At 38.3% G+C, this 24,366-nt stretch overlaps 1 protein-coding gene across 2 annotated transcripts; it reads left to right on the top strand.

The window, feature by feature from the left end:
- The first annotated feature begins 2,148 nt into the window (after positions 1 to 2,148).
- Positions 2,149 to 24,365, top strand: HPGDS (hematopoietic prostaglandin D synthase). Of its 2 annotated transcripts, XM_045536718.1 has the most exons (6): positions 2,149 to 2,249; positions 9,148 to 9,289; positions 13,111 to 13,203; positions 16,262 to 16,371; positions 21,479 to 21,577; positions 24,059 to 24,365. In XM_045536718.1, exons 2-6 carry the CDS (start codon positions 9,157 to 9,159, stop codon positions 24,221 to 24,223), a joined length of 600 nt encoding a protein of 199 aa, XP_045392674.1. In that variant the 5' UTR covers positions 2,149 to 2,249; positions 9,148 to 9,156; the 3' UTR covers positions 24,224 to 24,365. The 2 variants fall into 2 exon arrangements, with proteins under 2 accessions (XP_045392674.1, XP_045392675.1); XM_045536719.1 differs by lacking the exon at positions 13,111 to 13,203.
- The last annotated feature ends 1 nt before the right edge of the window (position 24,366 follows it).

Here is a 24,366-nt window from a genome sequence, read left to right as displayed (position 1 = left end):
AGTGGCACAAGTTAAAATCCAGACACTAAATACACACTCAAAAAAAAAAAAAAGTCTGTGGGGGAGTTATTAGTAATTATTGTTAGAATGCTCCACAAAGATCTGTTTTTGTCTGGTTTTGTTTACTGCTGCATCTCTAGTGTCTAGAACAGAACCTGGCAAAGGTTGGATACACATAAGTATTTATGGTTGAATAAACCTCCATCGAAAGATGAAGGAACTGAGACACAGAGAGATTAAGTTGCTTGTCCAAAGTGTCACAGCTGGCAGAAGACTGGGAGATTTTGGAGCATCCCCACCTGGCTTGGATGAGCAAAGAGAAACTCTGGTTCCTGAGAACAGAGGAGCTCTGGGACCCTTTTGTGCTGCCAGAGAGGAAGCAAGACCACAGAGAAGAGATGGCTTTGTTGGGTATTGAGCAGGTGGAATCTTAGGCAGCATGTACGTGATTAAACTGCCAGATTTTGGGCAAGAAACCGGCAGAATGAGAATGCCACAGGAGCAGCAGAGAGCTACGGGCATGGAAAGCCAGGCACACGAGGACAATCGGTGGCTGCTAGGACAGCGTGTGCTGACCAATGACCAAAGATCAGATGACGGCTCCTCCCCCAATAGACGATTTGTTACTTTGTTTCCTCCAGACAAAAGAATAGATTGCAAAGCATAAAATTGTTATAGAAAACGAGAAAAGTGCTATTCCTTGCATACCTGAATTTTTTTTTTTTTAACTGAAAGTCTCTTACTATACACAGGCAGCAGCATTATGCAGGGAAGAAATATTACATGTGTCCTCAGAAGGCCTAGGCTTTAAGCCTAGCTTGTCCCATCCAAAATTCATGGGCAATTTATCTAATTTGCCTATATCTCTGTTTCTTCATCCATAAAATAGGCATTAATAATGATTGGAGCAAGAACAAAAAGAGCTTTTCGAAAATTTAACTTAAAACTCAGTGAAATACTTCTGAGCTCTCTTAAGAAGGAAAATGAGAAAAAAAAACTCAGTGAAAGATAATAAGTACATTGTGTTAATTTCATATAGCTCTTACCCCCACTCCACTTGCACTTGATTTTGACATACATAATATCTTTTTTGGTGGGTAAAGGGCTGCACTTGTGTCTTCTCAAACTTGTTACAAACTAAGACTTATATATATTTTCTTGTATTATGTTTCTATAATAATAAGTGGAGCTCAACATGTTTTTCAAAGTTAAAAGCACTTTAGAAATAAGAAATATCACGATTGGTAGGTTGCTATTGCTGCCTGTGGGTGTAATTTTCTGGAAGTTAAAATGATTCGTGGATAATCCTCAGGCTCAGTAATGCACAGGCAGGTATTTTGTTGGATCACTTCACTAAGCTGTCCTACTATCATAGTTGGAATTAATTCTTGCACGAAGGAGCGAAAAAATGAATTTTTAAGGCACATAGGCATTTGGTACTAATTTGGATAAGGATTATCAACAAGATGTATTGGAATCTTCCATACTGGGTTTACTTTAAACAATATGGCGGCTCCTCTGGGAAATGAGTGTAAATGAAATATACCAGCAGCAAGGCCAATGTAGAGTTCTCACAAAAATGTGAATTGTGGGGAAATATAAATTCGGGCCATTCAGTCATCAAATATATCTGAGTGCCTATGTTGTGTCTGGCACTTGTCTTAGTATTGGGGAGAAAACAGTAAACTCAACAAGGAAGTGCCTGCCCGTATGGCGCTTTCATTCTACTGGGGGAGACTAAAAACAAACAAAATACACTGTATTGTCAGCCACTGTGATGAAGAAACATACAGCAAGTAAAGGATGAGACCATCTGAGACAGATTCTGCTGAGGAGACCTTGTTAAAGGAAGGAAGGGAGCCACGTGCTTGTCTGTAAAGCTGATTTAATTGCACTCAAGTTTTTTCATTCTCTGGGACCCTGTGGCGTAAGACCTTAAAAATAAAAGGACGTATCTAACAATGGGATCACATAAGCATCTATGACTTGGACTTCACCCGGCATGTAAGTATGTTGGGTTATTGATACACAGATGTCCTATAAAATGCCAGGAATAACCAGAACGTCTTTGCAGCTTGAACTCTGTGGCATGCATGTTTCATCTAAGAGATGAAGGAAGGGGTTTAGGTGGAAGTGGTTGCCTCTTCTCTCATTGGCTTGTGACCGTCACTTACTCATCATATAAACCCAAGTGCAGCCACACACCCATGCTTAGAAGCCACTAGAGACTCCACCGAGACACAGCACAAGTAAGTGATACTATTATAGATGAGAAATGAGATGTTCTTTGCTCTTTCCTCTAGGGTTTTATTTTTATTACTGTCATATTCTGTTTGTGACTGAGTGACAGTCTTGTGACCTGTTTTCACCACTGTACTCACTCTGACCTTGTTTCACTTAGAGCCTCTCCATGTATATGACCATGTGGAAACCAAATGGTGATTTTTATGGAAAATATAGACACAGGAGATTTTTGAAAGATCCCTTCAAGTGGATTTTAACATAGAAAATTAGAGTCCATACTGGAGGAAAAAAATCCTGTCTTCATCAGGGCTTGTAGCTTCTTCTAGAATTTTCCCAAGCGATTTTTTTTTTCAATGTGTGATGCAGTAAAGAATTGCAGTTCATGGTTCTTCGCTTTCCTTCTTTCATTCTTTTTTTTTAAAGTTCAGCAGCGTTATTTGTAGTATTTTCTATTATTTTAAGGCACATTTTGCTGAAATGTCTCCATGTTTTTCCAAGCATTGCATCCTATCATCATTTGGTTTTAGAGATCGGTAGGGATTTACCCCAGGCAAGGAATTTAAACTCACAGCTCCTAAAGGATATTTCAGTTGTTCCTCTTGCTTTGGCGTTGATGTGAGGCAACCATTTGAAATGATATTTAATTGGTATTTGATAGCAAAGTAGAGATCCCAGCTTGCCAATTCAAAATTAAACCTCCAGTGGTCGAAATCAGTATCTTACTCAGTTAACAAAAATTCTCCTATTTCTCTATGGTCCTACAGTTTAACTCCAACCTGGCAACTCTTCCAGAACTGACCTAGAATTGTCTAGGGACACTATGAAACGTGGGAAATCAGCATTCTTTACCACCAAGTGTTAGGGAGTAATAAAGTGCTTTTATTTAATGGCAATATGTTCAAGAAATTCCTATGTGGACAATAGTATCTCACATGATTGCTGTCTGAATCCAGTTTTTGCATTTCAAAAAAACAGATTCTATCTACACAATAGGAGGGCAAACATTATGCTCCATGTCACTACATTTTGTACAGGCTTCTTACTGGACAAGTTAAGAGCTTAAATGCAAAGTGAGCCTAAAGCTCGAAGAGCTACTAGCAAATTCACATGTAATTTTTGTTTTTCAAACTCCTAGACTATTGCACAATACTAAGCATGTAAAAAACTATGTCTGAAATTCCCAAGTATGTTTGAATTCCTGATGTCTTTTATTTAAGAGTAAGAGCTTGAGTTGGCCAACATTTTGGATTGAATTGTAGAACGGTTAGTACTTAATTCCTTATTTGTAAGTTTTCTATTTATCAAAATTACTCCAAAAGTTCTATCCCGTTTTTTAACTAAAAAGAGTTCTGCTGAAATCTTTATTAATACGTTTAGCATAGTAAATTACTATTAGCCTGCTTTGCCAGAGAGTTGAGTTTGGATTTTTGTCACCTTTCTTTGACAGAGACTAGAATTTTTGAGACTGTTTTTTACTGTTCACTTACAGCAATATACAGAGTAGTATATCAACTTAGTCAAAATTAATTGGTTTTGTTATGAAAGTTTGTAATTTTATCAATGACCACATTAAAATTGCCTCTGAGATTGAATGCTCCTGTATTTTTTGTTGTAAATCAGCTAAAATATATCAGCATTATATACAGTAAAAAGAGTTACAAACCTAGGAAAAAGAAAGGAAATATTCAAGATCGGACTTTTCAAAATCACTATTAGCTTCCCTGTAAAATATTTTATTTCCTAACAAGTTTAGCATATGTGGAAGTTTCTATCCAGGGTATTTATCAATCATCCATTTGTTCACGTATTCTTTGAGATTGTGAATGAGCTTTTTATCTATCTGCCTCCTCAAGAACCTTAGGTAACTTTCTTTGAAGTGGAAGGCTAGGGATTAATTATAGGTGTAAAGGAGATCTTCAAGTATAATCAACTTTTTCACTTTATGTTTCTGTATCATTTCAGAAAGTACATGCAGTTTTCCCTACATGAGATTCTTAACACAGAACTGTTGTCACTTGGCCAGGCACCATGGCTCACGCCTGTAATCCTAGCACTCTGGGAGGCCAAGGCGGGAGGATTGCTTGAGCTCAGGAGTTCGAGACCAGCCTGAGCAAGAGCGAGACCCCGTCTCTACTAAAAATAGAAAGAAATTATGGACAGCTAAAAATATACATAGAAAAAAATTAGCCAGGCATGGTGGCACATGCCTGTAGTCCCAGCTACTCGGGAGGCTGAGGCAGGAGGATCGCTTGAGCCCAGGAGTCTGAGGTTGCTGTGAGCTAGGCTGACGCCATGGCACTCACTCTAGCCCGGGCAACAGAGCGAGACTCTGTCTCAAAAAAAAAAAAAAAAGACAGTTTGGTGTAGGCAATTGAGTCTGCTCATTGTCTGGGTTCAGGGTGGAACCATAGGGGTGTAGAAATTGTCTTCTTTGCTCACCAGATTCCTGTGGGGGGGTCACAAGACCAGCTGAGTCAGTCCCTGGGTATGGGCCCCTGGTCTGGGTGGGTCAGCCGTTCCCCAGGAATGCGGGACCTGGAAGATATTTCAGAAACTACCTCTAGGTTTCAAAAAGGTGATGTTATCTATGGTGAAGGCTAAGAATCTTTATGATCAGCAGCTATGTTGCTCCAGAGTGGCAGTTATAGAGAAGCAGAGGGACAGTGGCTCACTATTATCATTATTTTTAGGGAGGCCCTTACCACAGTTCTCACCTTGCACTCCCAATCTGTGAAGGGTTGATGACAGGGGAAGCGTTCAAAAAGGGAAGCCAACAGGAAATAAGAGACCAGACTGATCCTGGAATCCTCCCGCTGGGATAGTCAAATCATAGCCAAATAACCCAGACGCTCTTTCTGGGTGTGATGTGAAGTCCGGGTCTAATTTTGTGTATTTTTCCTCTATTGTCTCAGAGCCACAGTCCAGCCCCATTCTGTCCCCACTGTGTGTCGTGTCTGTCACACAACAGGTTCTGTTTCGGGAGACTCTTTGTACTATCTGTCTAGTCCTGAACAAAAGTTACAGTACCTTCATCACGAGGCTTTTTATCTAAGTCTTGCTGTCTGGTAGGTCAAGTCCTTCCCTTCTGTTCTCTTAGTTTGTCTTGGGTATTGCTGACCTTAGCATATCCACTTTCGACATAGGGTCAGGTTTATCTGCAGGCTCTTTTGTGTTTTAAATATAGACAATCATTTTCATTGCAAATGAACAGTTTTTTCACTTCCTTTCTTCTCCTTGTATCTGTCATTTATTATTGTCTTATTTTGTTGCATCGGCTAGACTGTCCAGGATTGTGCTGAATTGTAGAAAAAATAGCGTCATTCTTATTATTCCTGGCATTAAAGAATATGCTTCTATCGGTTCACCATTATGTAGGATGTCCGCTCTAAGTTTTTAGTAGAGACTTTTTATCCAGTGAAAGAAGTTTTCTTCTATTCCTAGTTTGTTAAGAGGTTTTTCTTTTTTGCTAAGAGTTTTGACCACAAATGAGTGATAACTTTATAAAATGCTTTCTTAAGCATTTATTTACTATCTATTGAGATGACAGTGTGATTTATAGTTTTTCTCATTTTTATCTATTAATGGAGTTTATTATACAGATGGATGTTTTGATGTTGTAACATCTTGCATTCCTGGGATAAACAGAAAATATAATTATGTAAATAACTACAGGAATGTCATGTACAAGCACAGTTTCTTTAATGAGTCATAACTGTTAATAGGATGTTCTGGAAGAAAAGATAAGTATTTATCAGATGTTCATGGACCTCTGTCAAATCTTAGATTTAAAGATATTTTTACAGAGAAAAATAGATAGCCAGCAACCTGTGCTGAGAAGTTTTAAATGTCTTCTTTATTTGAGTGCAATACAATATAAAATAGCATGATTTTGTAAATTAACAACAACAAAAAACAACCCCTTTTGGCCAGGCATGGTGGTTCACGCCTATAGTCCTAGAACTCTGGGGGGCCAAGGCAGGAGGATTACTTGAGCTCAGGAGTTAGAGACCAGCCTGAGCAAGAGCCAGACCCTGTCTCTACTAAAAATAGAAATATTAGCCAGGTGTTGTGGCGTATGCCTGTGGGCCCAGCTACTCGGGAGGCTGAGGCCGGAGGATTGCTTGAGCCTAGGAGTTTGAGGTTCCTGTGAGCTAGGCTGACGCCATTGCACTCTACCCAGGGCAAAAGAGTGAGACTCTGTCTCAAAAACAAAACAAAAACAACCCCTTTGTTTTCATACACAATTCAGGAGGTGGGCACTGATACTCATGTAGTGTTGAGATGAGAAAAAGTTACGTGTTTAATTTTGAATGCTGGTCATAATGGATATATATGCATCTATACACATATGTTTATAAGGAAAATATATGTAATTATTTTGTGCTATGGAAATATTGACTATGACGATAAAAAATCAATACAAAATTTATATAAAATGCTTTTCAAACACAAACTGCAGCTAAAAATGACATTCTCCACTCTGTAGGCTTTTTTTCTTTTGAGATTTTAAACCAATATATCAAGAAATTATAACAATTATGTTTTCTATTTCCTAGGTAAGAATGATCCCTTAATTAGAACTACATAAAATGTTTTCTTTTTTCCAGAAGGAACTTAACTTACATTTTCTATTTACGATTTTCATGCTTTCTTCTCTTTCCCACCACTTATGTCTAAGCTGGCCACTTCTAAGTAACTTGGAAAACAGTTCCATAGTTCTGATGGGCACTTCATTTAGCCTCCAAATTTGAACTCCATTCTGTGTATATTTCTCCCCCAGAGAAATGTGGGGCTGTAACTTGTGGAATTTTTATTAGCGTAGTCAATTCTTCTCTCCGGAGAGAACATTTCCCCACATATTTCTTATATATGTGTGGCGTGTGCCACGTGTCCCTTGAGGGGACTGGACTGAGGCAGGACGCAGAATGATTGGGGGTGGCTGTCTGTTTCTAACGAGGACAGCCAGCTTCATTCCACTCATAACATCTGGACATGGAAACCAGGGCCAGACAAATAGATATGCTGAGAATTGCCATCACGGTCATCGGTTGAACTTGGGACGGTCTGGATAGGCAATCAGACAGTTACGTCCTGGTCATCCTCTCTCTGGGTAGACTCCAGGAATACATGAACTTGAGGCCAGAACTTGGCAACCTAGAATTTCATGATTGATGATATGTTTGACCTTTTGTGTGATGTGATTTCTGATGGAACTTGGTTTTGAGGCTGGAGCTCAGCTTTTCTTTTTATCTAATAGTCTATTAATATTCTTGGAAAGACTGCCTTAACAAAGAATGAAAGATTTAAACTCACCACTTTAAATGAATAATTGTCATGTGTTTTTATTCATTTAGTTACTATAATTATTATTTGTCTTTAGTGTGTGGTATTCACGGCATTTATTATTATTGACTATACAATATGAGTTCAAAGTTATTGTTACCAGTGTTATTAATAATTATTAAGTATTGCCAATACTAATAATTATTGAGTTTTAGCATGGCACTATGTACCTTACATGCATTACCTCATTGATCTCCAAATCCACATTAGTATCCCCATTTTATACAAAGTGGGCTTTGAAATTCAGGGAGATTTTATTAACTAGCCCAGCAACTAAGTGGAAGAATTGTTTTTCTTTTTTTTTCCTTTTTATTTATATTTTTATTACTCCCCACCTGCTGTTTTGCTATGATAAGTCGAAGAACTGAATTTCAAATGAAAACGTTTCTTCCTCAGTTGCCTGATCATTGTGTTATAATGACATTACAACACATTCTCCTATAAGCACTTAACATCACGAACTGTTTATAATGAAAGCAAAATGAAATAAATCATCAAAAACTCACAAAATTATAATGACCTAACTAATATAGCTAATATAGCTGGTATTAGCAAACTTTCTGAAATGTAAGAGAAGTTAGTTCCTTCCTCTAGAGGAAATAGAGGACGATTGTCCCAACCCAGCAAAAGTTCCAAGATGGGGTGTGTTTATGGGGTGCAAGCAACCCCATAAGACCCAGCAAGCAGCATGGATGCAGGAAGAGAGAACTCAGATCAAGGTTTCTCCAAGGCTTTTTTTTGTTTTTGAGACAGAGTCTCGCTCTGTCACCCTGGCTAGAGTGCCGTGGCATCATCGTAGCTCACAGGAACCTCAAACTCCTGGGCTCAAGCGATTCTCCTGCCTCAGCCTCCCGAGTAGCTGGGACTACAGGCACGTGCTACCACACTCAGCTAATTTTTTCTATTTTTAGTGGAGACTAAAGGTCTTTAGGTCTCGCTCTTGCTCAGGCTGGTCTCGAACTCCTGACCTCAAACGATCCTCCTGCCTCGGCCTCCCAGAGTGCTAGGATTACAGGTGTGGGACTTCCCCAGCCTTTGATGCCTAGAAGGAAAGGCCACAGGTGAGGAGAGAGAGGGGGTGACAGGTTGACAAGGACATGGCGTTTCCAGTCCTCTTGCACGTGCCTTGCCCTGGCAGTTCTTCCACAGCTGTCCTCACTCTGAGCCGTGTCACCAGAGCAAACAAATCAGACATAATCTCAAACACCACACAGTAAAGTGACTAAAAACAGGGCAAAACATCTTAAAATGGAAAGTTTTTTTCACTCCATCCTCTGAAGGTTTGTGTGTAATACCCTCTTAATCATTTGGTTATTTCACTGGAATGTTCCAACTAATGAATCGGGGACAGAGAGTGAGAGAGAGAGAGACATGATCTTATTTACATCGCTTTCCCATATGTTACTAGATAGCGATTTATAATTTTGGTTTTAAAATATCCTCTATTATCTCCAGTTACCTCAAGAGATAGAACAGAGTTTTCCAAAAAAGCCCCAAACGAAGATATTGAGACGTCTCTAGAGGGCTGTTAAAGTAATCCCTCCCTTTTTCTCTTTCCAGAATCGCACCATGCCAAACTACAAACTCACTTATTTCAATATGAGGGGGAGAGCAGAAATTATTCGGTACATATTTGCTTATTTGGACATAGCGTATGAAGACCACAGAATAGAACAAGCTGATTGGCCTGAAATCAAATCAAGTAAGTAGCACCAATAATAGCATGAAAATGTAGGGAAAATACACTTTCAGAACCTTTTGTTTTTCTTCAGGGAAATGAAAAAAATAAATGGTTTTGAATGTCACGTGGTTTTAAATTGAGAAGCAGCAGTTCAGGTAGACTAAATAAATGCTCTGTGACCCAGAAATTTTCCTGTTAGAGGTGAAAACACAAACCTTACAGAAAGAGAATATAAAGATAAACCAGTGCAAAGCTTTATAAGATGTATTATCGTCTCAACTTTATAGTTGGGACTGCTGAAGTGCACAGAGTTTAGGTAATTTTTCCAGTCTCACAACCCTAGCAAGGAGAGTTAACTTTCAAACCCAGGTCAATTTAGCACCAAGCCCAAGTTAAATGCACTAGACAATGCCAATAGCAATACTACTATGATAATCGGTATATTAACAATAAATCGCCATATGCCTTTTGGAAGCATGAGCTTCTTATAAGTCATGGCCCCTATAATCACTCCTTTTCTTAGCAGAGACCTCTTCTCTGATGGGATAGAATATCTGATTTCCTATTGTCATGAAATTTGACCATTAATATCCACATGTTTCTTCTGATATCAGAATTTGTACAGGGGATTTTAAGAGGGTGAACATAGAATAGGTGAACATTAATTTTGTCCACTAATTTATTAGGCCAAGATGAATAGCGAGGCTCAGGCAGGGATATTACATATAACAAACTTTGCCTTTTACCTTTTAAATGTAAGTTCTTTGAGTGTCTCATGCCCTAGTCTGCCTTGACTTTTGATTATGTTATCGAAAGTGGAGTTTCTGCATCTTAATATTTTCATAGATTCTTAGAGTGGAAAGGGATCTTCAAGTTCGTGATGGTTCGGATATAGTTTCAAATGCTTTAATAGACACCCAACATACAATTGTCTTCAAGTGGACAGAAATTTCATTTGCATAAGAACCCAAGTTGGTATGATGATTTTGCTTCGTGAAGTTGTCAAAGCTTTGGCTCCTTCTTCCTTGTTGATCTGCTATGTAGCTGTCTTACTTTGACACTGTAAGATAGTTCACTCCCCTTCCACTCTCTAGCTCATGGGAAGTGCGAAGGATGGAGACAGCATACACCTTCCTTTTAACAGCATGAGCAGGAGGTTGCGTATGTCACTTGGCAAGAACTTAAGTCACATGGTCACATACTACTGCAAAGGAAGCTGGGAAATGTTGACTTTATTGTGGATAACCATTTGTCCAGCTAAAAATCCAGGGTTTTGTTACCTTGAGCAAAAGGGAAAGAATAGGTACTAAGTGGAAGCAGTTTCCATTACAGAGGTTACTTGGTCTCATCTGCCATCCAGTTTAGCAACGCTTTCTAATGTTGGAAATTCTTTATGACGTCCCTTCTGCTAGATCCTAGAACTACATCTCCACTCAATGCATTCCATCATTGGATATTTTATTAATAAGTTCTTCTGGGAGAAAGGAAAATTGAGCACGTGTTTACATTTTCTCTTTCCTAAAACTTTTTTCTCTTCTTTCATAACATCAAAGCACTTTTTAAACAAGGTAAGAGCCCATAAAGACAAAGAAATAAAGCTTGAGTATGAATATGATAGCACAAAATTCTGGAAGCTATTAATAGAAAGCAGGCCAAAGAATGGTCAGGTGACTTAGTAGGCCCGTAAGCTCAAATAAGCCTGGAGAAGGAGAAGGCAAGCTGAATCATGCCATAGATCCTGAAAAAGGCTCAGGAATTAGTAGCAGCAGAGAACTCAAAAAGCTGAGCTAACAGAGGACTGACTAGAAGAATGTGAAGAAGTAGTATGAGCACCGGATCCCTTCACTTCCCTGGAGGAAGTGTGGAGGTTACTCACAGCAGAGGATGGACCAGAGGATTCTAGAACAACAGGCATGTCTGAGGACACAATGCTATAATAAAGATCAGATTAAATGGAAGTCTAGAAACTAAACGGTGAGACCCCTATGCCTTTTCCCCTGCTCTACAATCAGAATGCTACAACCAGGTTAATATCCCTCAGGCAAAAATTGGAGACATTCCGTCTCGGGAAGCTGACCAGCCCAAGAGAAATGTCGAACAGATACTGAACGACGGAAGTTTCTCAATGAAATGGGCCAGTCTGTTGGCAAACTCCTCCCATGCGCACTGAGCTTCCAGTTAGCTTTTAGTTCTTTGCCCTTTAAAACAGGAATAGCAAGCCAAAAGTCAATAGATATTTGAGAGCAGTCTCTAATATGAAATAGACCTAAACAAAGCAGCAGGAAAAAGAGCAGTTCTGAGGAAACCAAGATGATTTAGCAAAAAAAAAAAAAACCTTCAAAATGTTACAAAATCCTCAGAGAACTAAGAGAATATATTAGCTCTTCTAATGAAACAAGAACAGGCTGCTATAAAAAGGAATGTTTAGAGACAAATTTTTCTTGAAAATTAAAAATGTGATATAAGCAAATCAATAAGATGATAAAAAAATAAGGAAATCCCCCAGAAAAATACAATAGAACAAAGAATGGAAAATAAAATGAGAAAGATAAGGAAAATTGAGGGTCCACTGGCTTAGCAGGTCCAATTTCCAAATGAAATTCTGAGAAGAAAGAACAGAAAATGCTGGTTGAGGATGTGGAGAGAAAGGTACTCTTGTACACTGTTGATCAGAATGTAAGTTAGACAGCCATTATGGAAAACATTATGGAGGTTTCTCAAGAAACTAAAATAGAACTATCATACAATCCAGCAATCCCACTACTGGGCATTTATCCAAAGGAAAAGAAATCAGTATACTAAAGAGATACCTGCACCACCATGTTTATTTCAGCACTATTCACAATCGCCAAGATATGGAATTAACCTAAGTGTTTATCCGTGGATGAATGGATAAGGAAAATGTGGTACGTATACACAATGGAATACTATTCAGCCATAAAAAGAATGCAATTATGTCATTTGCAGCAACATGGACGGAACTGAAGGACATTATGTTAAGTGAAGGAAGCCAGGCACAGAAGGAAAAATATCACATGTTCTCATGCATATGCAAGAGCTAAAAAAGTTGATCTCATGGAAGTAGAGAGTAGAATGATGGTTACCGGAAGCTGCTAAGGGTGGATGGGGAGATGAAGAGAGGTTAGTCAATGAGTATAAACATGCAATTAAATAGGAGGAATCAGTTGTAGCGTTTGGTAGCATAGTAGGGGGACTACAGTTAACAATAATTTATTGTATGTTGCAAAATAGCTAGAAGAGAAGATTTGGAATGTTCCCTATACAAAAAAACAATAAATGTTAGCTTTCCATGATTGATCATTCTACATTGTAGGAATGTGTTAAAATATCACATGTATCCCAAAAATATGTGCAATAATTATGTGTCAATTTAAAAAAGACTACGACTAAATTCCTTACCATAGCTCAATATGTAAATCAATCTCTTCATAATCCTCAGGCTATGGTTTTTAATAATAATTACTATGATCTGTGACGGAGGCCACAAAAATTAACAAAGCTTTAAAAGAAAAGTTTTTTAAAAAGTTAAATGGTTAGTATATGAGGTGATCTACAGTGTAGATATATTATCACCGTAAACCTGGGTTTTAGATCCAGTTCTGTTTCTAACTTTACAGCAGGTTTTCTAACAACTTTTTTTTTTTTATCTTAGAAAATATAAAGATTCCACTAGAGATTGTCAAGTGTCCCTTTAAGAATAAATATTTAAGAATTCCATGACTTTAAAATCATGCTTTGCTTCTATAACTATCCATAAAACTGGAAGTATTATAACTTCTGGTTTTGTTATGAAGTTGATTCTTTGCTCATTTTCTTTTAAGCTCTTCCATTTGGCAAAATCCCCATTTTGGAAGTGGATGGACTTATCCTTCACCAGAGCCTCGCAATAGCAAGATACTTGACCAGAAACACGGGTAACATGTTTATTGTGTTTAAGATTTTTGATAACTGAAAAAAAATACATGATATATATTCAATACTCATTAAATAACCTAATTATTGACCACTATAGCACAAATAAGAATGGAATTAAATACTAGAAAAGTATCAATGTGTTATCTGTATCAATTTCACTTTCCATGACCCTATGGACAATTAGACAATCTTATTTCATATTGCCTCCTGCTCCTTCTGCCCCAAACCTCTTTGCCCCTCAAGACCTTTTTTGGAATTTTACTGAAAAATTGGACAGGTGTGTCTCAACCCAAATTTTTGTTAGTATGTGTATTATAAGTTATCAGAGAAAATTAGCAGGAAATACATATGGCATATGGAGGTTGAGATTCCTTAGACTACCAAAATCATGTGCTCAAAGATGTCCTTCATTCAAATTATGCTGAAAAAAAATAGAAAGGGAGTTTTTTTTGTCTCGATTGAGTGACATCTGAGGCATCTTTGTGCAGGTAGTTGGCTTCTGGATTGTTTTGTTAGCACCTGCACCCATGACAATAAAAACAATAGAGAGAAACAATAGAAAAATTTCTTGTCTTTGCCCAATGCCTTTTTTCCCATCCTATGCCCCATTGTCTTCTTTCTCCCCTCTTACTCCTTTCACATTCTTTTTGAGTCAAAAGCTACTTTTGGCTTCTTTTAAAGCTCTTTTCTTTCTAATCAATCTGTAGGATCACCATTCTCCCAACCCTATCGCCCCCAACCCCCACCCCCCCCACCACTGTTATTTAAGCCATAGACACATGATTAGCTCACAAATAAAATGCACCATAATTACTAGACCTCCATTTTTGGAACAAAGTAACATGTTAAAAATACAAAAATTTGTGTTACACTAACATGTTTCAACGAATGAAGTTTTTTGGAAGTTTAGAAGTTTGGAAGTCAACGGAGATGATTTATCACTATGGAAATTAGGCTTTGAGGTGAAAATGACATTTGAGTTGAGCCTGAAAGGATACCTAGAATTTCAAGAGGAAGACTTGGACCCAGGCAGTGTTTTTCAACTCAGGGTCACCCAGGGACTCAATTAAAACACACTCTGGTCGACTTTGACTGCAGAGATTTTGATTCAGTAGACCTTGGGTGGGGCCCCAAAATTAACATTCCTAACAACTTCCCAGATGATGCTGATGCAGGTGGTCCGTGGATCTCAGTTTGAGAATCACTGGGCTAGAACATTCCAGGTAGAAAGAAAATGGCATGAGAAAAAGAAATGAACTTCAAATTTTCAGGATGGAAAAGAATTAGAAAGAGAAATGCCTACAAAAATAGATTGGATCTGGCTAGAAAGATCCAGAGTATGGACTTTATTCCTTAAGCAATTACAGGTTTTTACCTAGAAAAGCAGCATAACTAAGCTACGAGTCTAGATTATTATGGCCCTGCTTTGTACTTGATTGGCAGGACTGCAGGGAGGCATATTAAGAGGCCATTGAAAAAGGACAGATTGCAAAGGAAAAGAAGAGGGATTGAGAAAAATAGGAGAAAATTTGTGCATGTAGGATCTTCTTAGAGACCAGAAGACAGCTGTTGCCAGGAGGAAGGCAGTCCATTTGACCAGGAGGGAAAGGGGCAGGCAGACCATAGCTTGGACATGATTTGCCATTTTCATAGCACCATGTACTACTTCCCTCCCTCTCCCCCTCCCCCTCCCCCCCCTCCTCCTTCTCTTCTTTTTAAAAAAAACTTCTCAACTTGCAATACTCTTTCCAATGTCTGCCCTCTCCAGTCAACCACAGGACCATGCAGGCAAGGAATTTATCTTTCATTCAATGCTGCAGCCCCAGTTGGGGGCTGACTCGCAGTTGGAGGCCAGTAATTACTTGTTGAATGAAAAAGGAAGAGCTGGTTTGAGGGAGGGTGTGATGATGGCATTTGGGGATTTGTTGAAGGAAGTTCAGGAGCCAAAAGAACACCCAGAGAGATATCCACAGTGACGCTGAAAAGGTGAGGCTGCAGTTTAGGACTAAACATTGTTGACTGAGGAGCCATCTGCATAAATCGGCAGCTGGAGCCTTGAGGCGGAAGTCAAAAGAGGGATGAAAGTGAGTGAGGAGAACCTGTGATAGAATTGTGAAGACTTTTCAAAGTCAGAAGGAAGAACCAACTTTTGAACATCATACACAAAAAATACAGTTTGCAGAGGAACTCTCAATCATTCAAGCATTTCCTTTCACTTTTAACAGCTTTATGGAGGTATATAATTTGCACACAATTCGCCCATTATCAATACACAGTTCCTTGATTTTTAGTAAATGTAAACAGTTGTACAAAAGCAATCCAATTTAGAATATATATACTGAAGCATTTGAAATTGACATCAGTGAGAAAATATTTAGGAAGACCAATGATTTATTAGCAAAAATAATGATTAAAAAATGACAGAGAAGAAAAAAAAAAACCCTGTATTATTTTAAACTTTTAGTCTCTAGGCAGAAAACAATTGCTCCTGATAAAAAAAATTGTCTGCAAAAACAAAAATAATTCTTTTGATGAAATAAATTATAAATTTATTAAATAAATTATAAATTTAAATAAATCATACATTTATAAATTACAGGTTATTTATTGTTGTATTGCTTGTATTAGCAAAAGAATAGAAACAGACCTAATCATTTGAGGCTAGTTAAATAAATTGTGGCACATCTATCTCAAAGAATCCCATGTAGCTGAAAAAAAGAGCAAGGACGAGGCCCTTTAGATACTTGCAAAGAAAGGTCTATAGGGTACACGTGGGGAGAGGGCAGATCTAGTGGGATATATATTCTTATTTGCTTGTATTTTCATAAAGAAATAATGGAAGAACCCATAAGAAACTAATAAAAGTGGTTACTAATAAGAGAGGTAGGTGGGGAACAAAATGAGATGGGTGGGGAAGAGATGGAAGCCAGTCTTGACCGGATATTGTTTTATATTGCTTGACATTTCAACCATACGAATATCCTATCTGTTAAACACCGAAGATTTTATATAGTAAATTAAATGGAACGTATTGGTGGGCCTCTCTCTGTTCCATAGATTTGGCTGGAAAAACAGAAATGGAACAATGTCAAGTTGATGCCATTGTGGACACACTGGACGATTTCATGTCACGTTTTCCTTGGGCAGAGAAAAGGCAAGATGTAAAGGTAATGTGATCAATTTGCCATTACTGGTATTAATCATATACCATTTGCCAGACATTGTTTTAGGTGCTTTAAAAGGCCCTTTTTATCAAAGCAATATGTACACAGAGTTTTAAAATATCAAATTATTTTAAAAAGTTTAAAACAAAGTACAATTCCCTGCTCTACTCCTTCACATTAACCCCTCCCCATATATAACCCTCTTTTTAATCCATTTAACTGTTCTTTGAGGATTTACACCTCTCCATATTTCTATATATATTTCTATAGGATATGTAAATATGGCTTTCTTTGACCCATTTTTGAACAGTTTCTATGGACTCCTTATGATAATATAAGTTGAACATTCAAATCCAAAAGTCCAAAATCCAAAATCCTACAAAATAAAGTGCAAAACTTTTTGAGCATGAACATGATTCCACAAGTGAAAAATTTCACATATACATACTTAACAAAAAATCTGTTTCTTGCAAAAAATTATTTAAAATATTGCATAAAATTACCTTCAGGCCATGCGTATAAGGTATATGGGAAACATAAATGAGCTTTGTGTTTTGACTTAGTTCCTATCCCCCAAATATCTCACTACATATGTGCAAATATCCCAAGATCTGAAAAAATTCAAAATGCAAAAACTTCTGGGCCCAAGCATTTTGCATAAGGGATGCTCAACCTGTAATAAAAATTTATTTCTTACACAGTCATCCTCTCTGCTTCCCTTCGCCAAGCTCCCAATATAGTGGTATTAAAATGTTTGGTTAAGTCCATATTCAGTTATTGCATTATTATGCTTATGCAAATATTATACAGACTGTGCATTGTAGCACACTTTAGTAATATTTCCTTTTTCACTCTTCCTCTTCAAAGCTGATAACTGTTTTTTCTTTTTCTTTTTACTTGTATTGCCAAATCTTCCCACACGATCCAATAGCTTGCCAATATGATTTTCCACAAAGTTAATGACACCAGATCATTCATTGTTTCCAATATATTCTTGGAGCTCTCTGGCTTGGAGACCTCCATTCTCCTTTGTGGTACTTTCTACATTTTCTGCACAGCTGTCACCATGGCAATTCCCTTCATCGTCATTCCAATGATGCTGTTCTGTGGAGTTGCAGTCCTGTTTCCTGGATGCTGTCCTCTTTCTTCACATACTCCACTGTTTACTTGGGGCACATCCTCTAGCAGTCCAAAAGTTAGGATTAAGGTTTGGTGACAGCAGGTATGATGATGACAGATGGTATGGATATGTCTACCTTGTGAGCCACACCACTTCCTTCTGGTTTGGTTGCCCTAGACACTTGGTGCACACTTGTCATCCTGGGATATTGTCATCCTGGTTGTTTCTTTTCATCTTTCCTGGGTTCATTCTCCTGTTTTCTGTCCTCTTTTTTTTTGTGGAACAATCCTCCAATAGCTTACCAATCATGGGAAATAAAAGTTTGGGGCCCTATTTGTCTACAAATGTTTTTATTTCATCCTCATACTTGTTTCATAGCATGGCTGGGGGTAGAATTCTATGTTGAAAGTAAGTTTTCATTAGTATTTGGACGACATTATCTATGGGCTTTTAGCTGTGGAGAAGTTTGAATCCAATCTAATTATTGTATGTGACCTATACTTTTCCACTCTGAAAACATGGTAGAACACTTGTCCTTAGAGTTCTAAAATTGTACAATAATGAGTTTTGGTATGATCTTGTTTTCATCCACTGTGCCGTCCTCTTGTTGGGCCCATTCAATCTGGGACTCTTGTCCTTTAATTAAAGGAAACTTCCTTTATTTATTTCGCTGATGATTTCCTCCCCCATTATTTTCTATGTTTCATTATTCTATTAATAGAATTCCTAGAATTCAGATGTCAGATCTTTTTTCTATTTCCTATCTCTTTGCTTTTTTGCATTACTTTCAGTAACAATTCCCCAACTTTATTCATCCATCCTTCTATTGAGTTCTAAATTTCTGATGTTATCTTTTTAAATTTATCAGAACTCTTTCTTATGGTATTTTTCTTTTTAAAACGTTACTTTATATTTATTTAATGGGCATAATATCATCTCCCTACCTATCGTATGTTTGTGCAAAATTGCTTTTTTCTCTGTGTTTTCTCAGGAGTGAGACTACCCTTTAAGGCAGTCTATCAACTTACTAGCTCGCCCTTTGCTACTTCTCTATTTTCTGCTTTTCAGAGGCTGAAACTCTATAATAGAGGCTACCTCCCGGAGGAAAATATTCTTGGAATATTTATGATGACTAACATTCTCCCTTTGTATTTGAATAACGATGCTCTTACATACCACCTACTTCAAAAAACAATTTCATAAGACATAACAATCCAAGTTCATGAATAAGTCATATGAAGGGAGAATGCGTTGCAGAAACATTGCTGATAGCTACAGACTATCTAATTATTAATAACAAGCAAGACCTGCCTATGCAACAAACACTGCACATTTCAGCTCTTAGTCTCTCCGTGGTGGGTTGCGTTGCTGCCACCTTGTGGTCAGGTGAAAAATTTTCAAAGGCAGAATATTGATGTAGTTAAGATAGACAGCGAAAATATTCTTGTTATATGTGCTTTAAAACCCATCAAATACAGACAATAATTATAGATGTTTCAGTATTTGTTGCTAACAATTCCATTTCCAGTAAAAAAATTTAAAGGCAGCCGGGAGCAGTGGCTCATGCCTGTAATCCCAGGGCTTTGGGAGGCTGAGGTGGGAAGATTGCTTGAGGCCAGGAGTTTGAAACCAGCCTGGGCAACACGGAGAAACCCTGTCTCTACAAAAAATACGAGACTATAGCAATGATTTCTTAGGGCAAAAAAATCTCCTGCTCTATTAACTCTGTGAAAGGGGAGGCAGGAAATTTCTGAGTTGACCAAGTATAATCAGGAAACATTTTTTTCTTTTTCTTCTTTTTCTTGAGATAGGGTCTCGCTCTTGTTGCCCAGAGTAGAGTGCAATGGCATCATCATAGCTCACTGCAGCCTCAAACTCCTGGGCTCGGGGGATCCTCCTGCCTTGGCCTCCCAAGTAGCTGGGACTGCAGGCGTGCACCACCACACCCAGCTAATTTTTGTATTTTTTTGTAGAGACAGGGTCTCATTACGTTGCTCAGGCTGGTCTCGAACTCCCTGTCTCAAGTGATCCTCCTGCCTTGACCTCCTAAAGTGTTAGGATTACAGGCGTGAGCCACTGTGCCCAGCCCAGGAAACATATTTTTAACAATATGCATCTGGAAAACAATGCTGTATAACCAAATTTCCTCTTCTTTATATGATTTTGGTGTTCTCTAAAATGAACCTTAAACAATAACGATTATGCTGTTTGTTAATTTACCCTTCATTATACTGAAATAATTCACCAAACGTGTAAAGAGAAGCTGGGCTAAAGGATAAGTCAGTAACACGGGATATTATGATAGTTTTATCTGGCACTGCACGTACACAACACTGGTGTACCTGAAGCTGTGGAAATGCACATTAGAAGAACAGAGTTTCCCAGGCACGCACACAGGAGTTTTGGAAAAGCCGGCCAGAAGCCACACCCAGTGCTATTCAACTGCCTCATGTTTCCAGCTCTTCCAGGAAAGCCAAGTTGGCCCTTACAGTACTTTGATGTGCTGAGCTGAGCTGTGGAAAGTGCCAGGTGGTTCTGGCCCACTGCCCTTCATTCAGCTCACAAAATCCGTGTAAGCAGCAGCAGTGTTCACACTTACGTTTTATTTCAAACTATGGACATATTAACCATAGAGTACCTTATATAAAGAGCATAAAGTCAAAACAATGACAAACTTTCTAAGCTTCAGTTTACAGATCTGGCAAACATACGTAAGTACAGGTTGAATATCCCTCATCCAAAATGTTTGGGACCAGAAGTGTTTTGGATGTTAGTTTTTTGGTTTTTTTTTTTTTCAAATTTTGGAATATTTGCATCATACTTACTGGTTGAACATTCCAAATCCAGAAATCCAAAATCCGAAATGTTCCAATGGACATTTTCCATTGAGTGTCATGTCAGAGCTCAAAAAGTTTCTTATTTTGAAGCATTTTCTATTTTGGATTAGGGATACTCAACCTGTATGTAATGATGCTTTTGCAAACTGTACTCTGCAAATAGAAGGCATTATGTTGTGGTAATCTAAATCATCTAGCCAAGTCATATAATCATAAAAGGAAGTAAATCAGCAAATCGGTGAGGTAGTTATCCACTATCTCACTTACCTTAATAAAGGTTGGATTTCATTATATGCCATTTATACATATTAATAAATGATGTATAGTTTACATTTTTGAGTTTGGCTAATATTTCATAACCAAGACTCAGACCAGCCAAAATTTTTATATATAAAGAAAACTTATCAAGAAAGAGGACATGAATAATTCTTTGGTCTTCAGAGCTTTAAGTAATAGTCCGAAAATAATTTTTAAAAATGGATGTTTTACATATTGTTTTATATATAGTTTCCTAAGGATATTAATATTTGGTTTATAATATTAGTTACATAATATATCAAAGGGGGGTAAACTGGATGACACATTTTATAGATGATATTCAAGGTTGACAAATATACTAAGGCACAGTGGGAAGCCAAAGAGGGAAATATATAAAGCCCCAAGATCATAATGATTCATTATGATACTATCTGTTAAATGCAATGATAAAACGACTAACTGCCAACCTGCCTTATAAAATAAAATGAATTTCTTTACCTTCAGTTATATTATTTAACTTTAAGGGAGCTAGGTTAAGGAAAAGGGGAATTTTAGAAATCTAAAAACATAATGAATACATTTTTCATTAATAAAAAATTAAAATAAAAATCATAAGAATGTTTTACCTATAAAATATTTAGTCATGATACCAAAGACACTTTAAGAACTGGTGAAAAAATTATTTTTTAATTGATGAGTAATAAAGATATGACTAAGATCTATAGAGAATCAGACCTGAATCTCTATAGTATCATACATTTGGGAAAAAATGTAGCCACTTCTCTTCATTTCTGAAATCAAGTGGGAAAGTAAAAATGGAGAAATCTACTTCCTCTGCAAACCATATTATTTTTCTTCTCTTTATTCTTAAAGTGATATTTTCTCCCTCTTCTAGGATCAGATGTTCAATGAGCTGCTCACACTTGATGCTCCTCATCTTCTACAAGATTTGGACACATATTTAGGGAAAAAAGAGTGGCTTATTGGCAATTCTGTGAGTATGTTTTATATCTTAAAACAGATGAGCAAATATAAAAGGATAAGCCAAAAACTTATTTTATTTTATAATTTTATTTTTTGAGACAGAGTCTCGCTCTGTTGCCCAGGCTAGAGTGCCGTGGCATCAGCCTAGCTCACAGCAACCTCAGACTTCTGGGCTCAAGTGATCCTCCAGCCTCAGCCTCCTGAATAGCTGGGACTACAGGCATGTGCTAGCATGCTCCGCTCATTTTTTCTATATATTTTTAGTTGTCCAGCTAATTTCTTTCTGTTTTTCAGTAGAGACGGGGTCTCACTCTTGCTCAGGCTGGTCTCGAACTCCTGAGCTCAAACGACCCTCCCGCCTCAGCCTCCCAGGGTGCTGGGATTACAGGTGTGAGCCACTGCACCTGGCCAAAAATTTTAAAATCAAAAGCAAAATGAACCAAATGAACCTAACTGTGCCAAAGAGATGCATAGAGCACACAGAGAATGCACATGTCCTCTGTTAGTGAAGAACTATTTCAAGAAATATCCTTCATCATTTGTAAAACACAGTAATTTGATTAAACATCTCAAGACGCATTCTCTCAGAACAAAAAAATAAAACTAATACTCTATTTTCAGTAATCATATTGTAGGGGTATTAGGCACTGCTGGCACTGTTTTCCTGGTATTATTATACCTATATCGTGGGTGTAGAAATAAACTATGTTGATGCCATTGAGAACTGAGATCTTCAGAGTGGGAGAAAGGAGACAGATGTCAGATCAGGAAGGTTAAGTAAATACCTTATCCTTGAACTTGTCCTAGAGATCACAGTATACACTCATGACGCACTTTATCTTAGGACAAAGAAAAAAGCACTTTGTACCTCAGTCAGTTGGAGAAAGTTTCTCTTCGTAAAAGTATTCCAGTCAAGAAACAAGAAAGAAAGACTGAAATAAACTATCAGCACTTTCCAGCCCTGGAAGAATTAGTGCCTTATGCACTGACCATCGATAACCACAAAAACTGAGACAACCGAGCACCACAAGCTTTCTTTTTTTTTTTGAGACAGAGTCCCACTCTGTCACCCGGGCTAGAGTGAGTGCCATGGCATCAGCCTAGCTCACAGCAACCTCAAACTCCTGGGCTCAAGCGATCCTCCTGCCTCAGCCTCCCATGTAGCTGGGACTACAGGCATGCGCCACCATGCCTGGCTAATTTTTCTATATATATTTTTAGCTGTCCGGCTAATTTCTTTCCATTTTTAGTAGAGATGGGGTCTCGCTCTTGCTCAGCTAGTCTTGAACTCCTGACCTTGAGTGATCCTCCCACCTCGGCCTCCCAGAGTGCTGGGATCACAGGCGTGAGCCACCGCACCCGGCCCACAGGCTTTCCAAGAGAGTAGCACACACTGCCACCTGAGTAGCTTTGCCCCCAAATCAAGGTGAGGTCCCTACCTTCCAGGAGATGGCATCCTAGGAGATAAGGCTCAGGTAGCTCTTTTTGCAGCACTCTGTGATACTCCTGTTGATTGAATCATTTTTAAAGACTTGACATTTTTTTTTTTTTCCTCCATTTTCTATTAAAATTCCTTTGTAAACATCCTCTGACCCCATCTCTGGGCACGCTCTCCCTTCCTGGTAGTGCTGCGGACACGCCGGGTGTGTGTTCCCCAAACACAAACCTGACTCCGCCCGAGAGCCTTCACACTTGCGGTTCCGGGGCCCGGGATGCTTAATGCCCAGAGCGCTGCATTTCTGGACCCTTCTTTATCCTTCAAGCCTTGGATTCATGTTACCTGTTGAAGGTCTTCCCTGACCACCTGACAGTCCATCTCGTCACTTTTCATCACCCCTGTCAGTTTGCATATTTGAGTGTCTTTCTCCTTTGAAAATAAAAGCTGCAACAGGGAAGGGGCTTGTGTCGCATCTTGCTGTCCAGTCGATCCCCAGCACCTAGACCTGGGCGTGGCACACACTAGGTGCTCAATAAACATTTGTTGGCTGCTCTGAATCTTCCAACCAATCCCCCTCTTGGCTGGCAGATATTTAGTAAGCAAGTTCATGAAACACTAGCAATCGGCTTTTTTAAATTCCCTGTGAAAAGAAAACTAAGAATAGTTCACATTAAACTATCACTCTGTGATATTCATATGGAACCAAAGTAACATAATACGGATTAGTTCCTAGTCACAAAGGAAAAAACACCCACCGTACAAGGGTAACGACCAGACTGTCATCCTCTAACCTGTTGGCCTATCTTAAAGATTTCATGTTAGTAAAAATCCATCTATCCATCTGCATGGAAAAATACCGTATACACTAAACTGTTAATAGTAGAAACCTCTGGGTGTTGGAAGTATGATGTTATCTGTAATTATCTAAATCTCTATTATACACACATTTTGCTCTTATAATAACACGATTGTTTTGAGTTTAAAAGAAACTATCTTTTAGATTAAGAAATGAAGTTTAATTTTGGAATGCTGATAAAGTGATACCTTTTCTAGGTAACTTGGGCAGATTTCTACTGGGATATTTGCAGTACCACACTTCTGGTCTTTAAACCTGACTTGCTGGACATCCATCCCAGGCTGGTGACTTTACAGAAGAAAGTGCGAGCCATTCCTGCCATCGCTGACTGGATACGACGGAGGCCCCAAACCAAACTCTAGCGGGTACACACCGCCTTCAAGCTGGGTCATTCTTCCCAGAGTCTCTCTGGGAAGATAGCTACAGTCTGCTACATAACCCACACCCCACTCTCCAGCTCCACCAAGACTTTCACGTTAGCCATATTCTGCTCAAAAAAGGAAAC

The sequence above is a fragment of the Lemur catta genome, chromosome 24 (assembly GCF_020740605.2).
Source record: "Lemur catta isolate mLemCat1 chromosome 24, mLemCat1.pri, whole genome shotgun sequence".
In the NCBI taxonomy this organism is placed as follows: domain Eukaryota; kingdom Metazoa; phylum Chordata; class Mammalia; order Primates; family Lemuridae; genus Lemur; species Lemur catta.
Note: the sequence above shows the minus strand (reverse complement) of the source record. Positions and strands in the feature narration are given on the sequence as shown.

Bases quoted from the DNA above. Each gene is read 5' to 3' on its own strand.
- HPGDS (XM_045536718.1), top strand. From the start codon at position 9,157: ATGCCAAACTACAAACTCACTTATTTCAATATGAGGGGGAGAGCAGAA. The intron at 16,372-21,478 runs GTAATGTGATCA...TCCCTCTTCTAG, and splicing joins AGAAAAGGCAAGATGTAAAG to GATCAGATGTTCAATGAGCT. The intron at 21,578-24,058 runs GTGAGTATGTTT...TACCTTTTCTAG, and splicing joins AGTGGCTTATTGGCAATTCT to GTAACTTGGGCAGATTTCTA.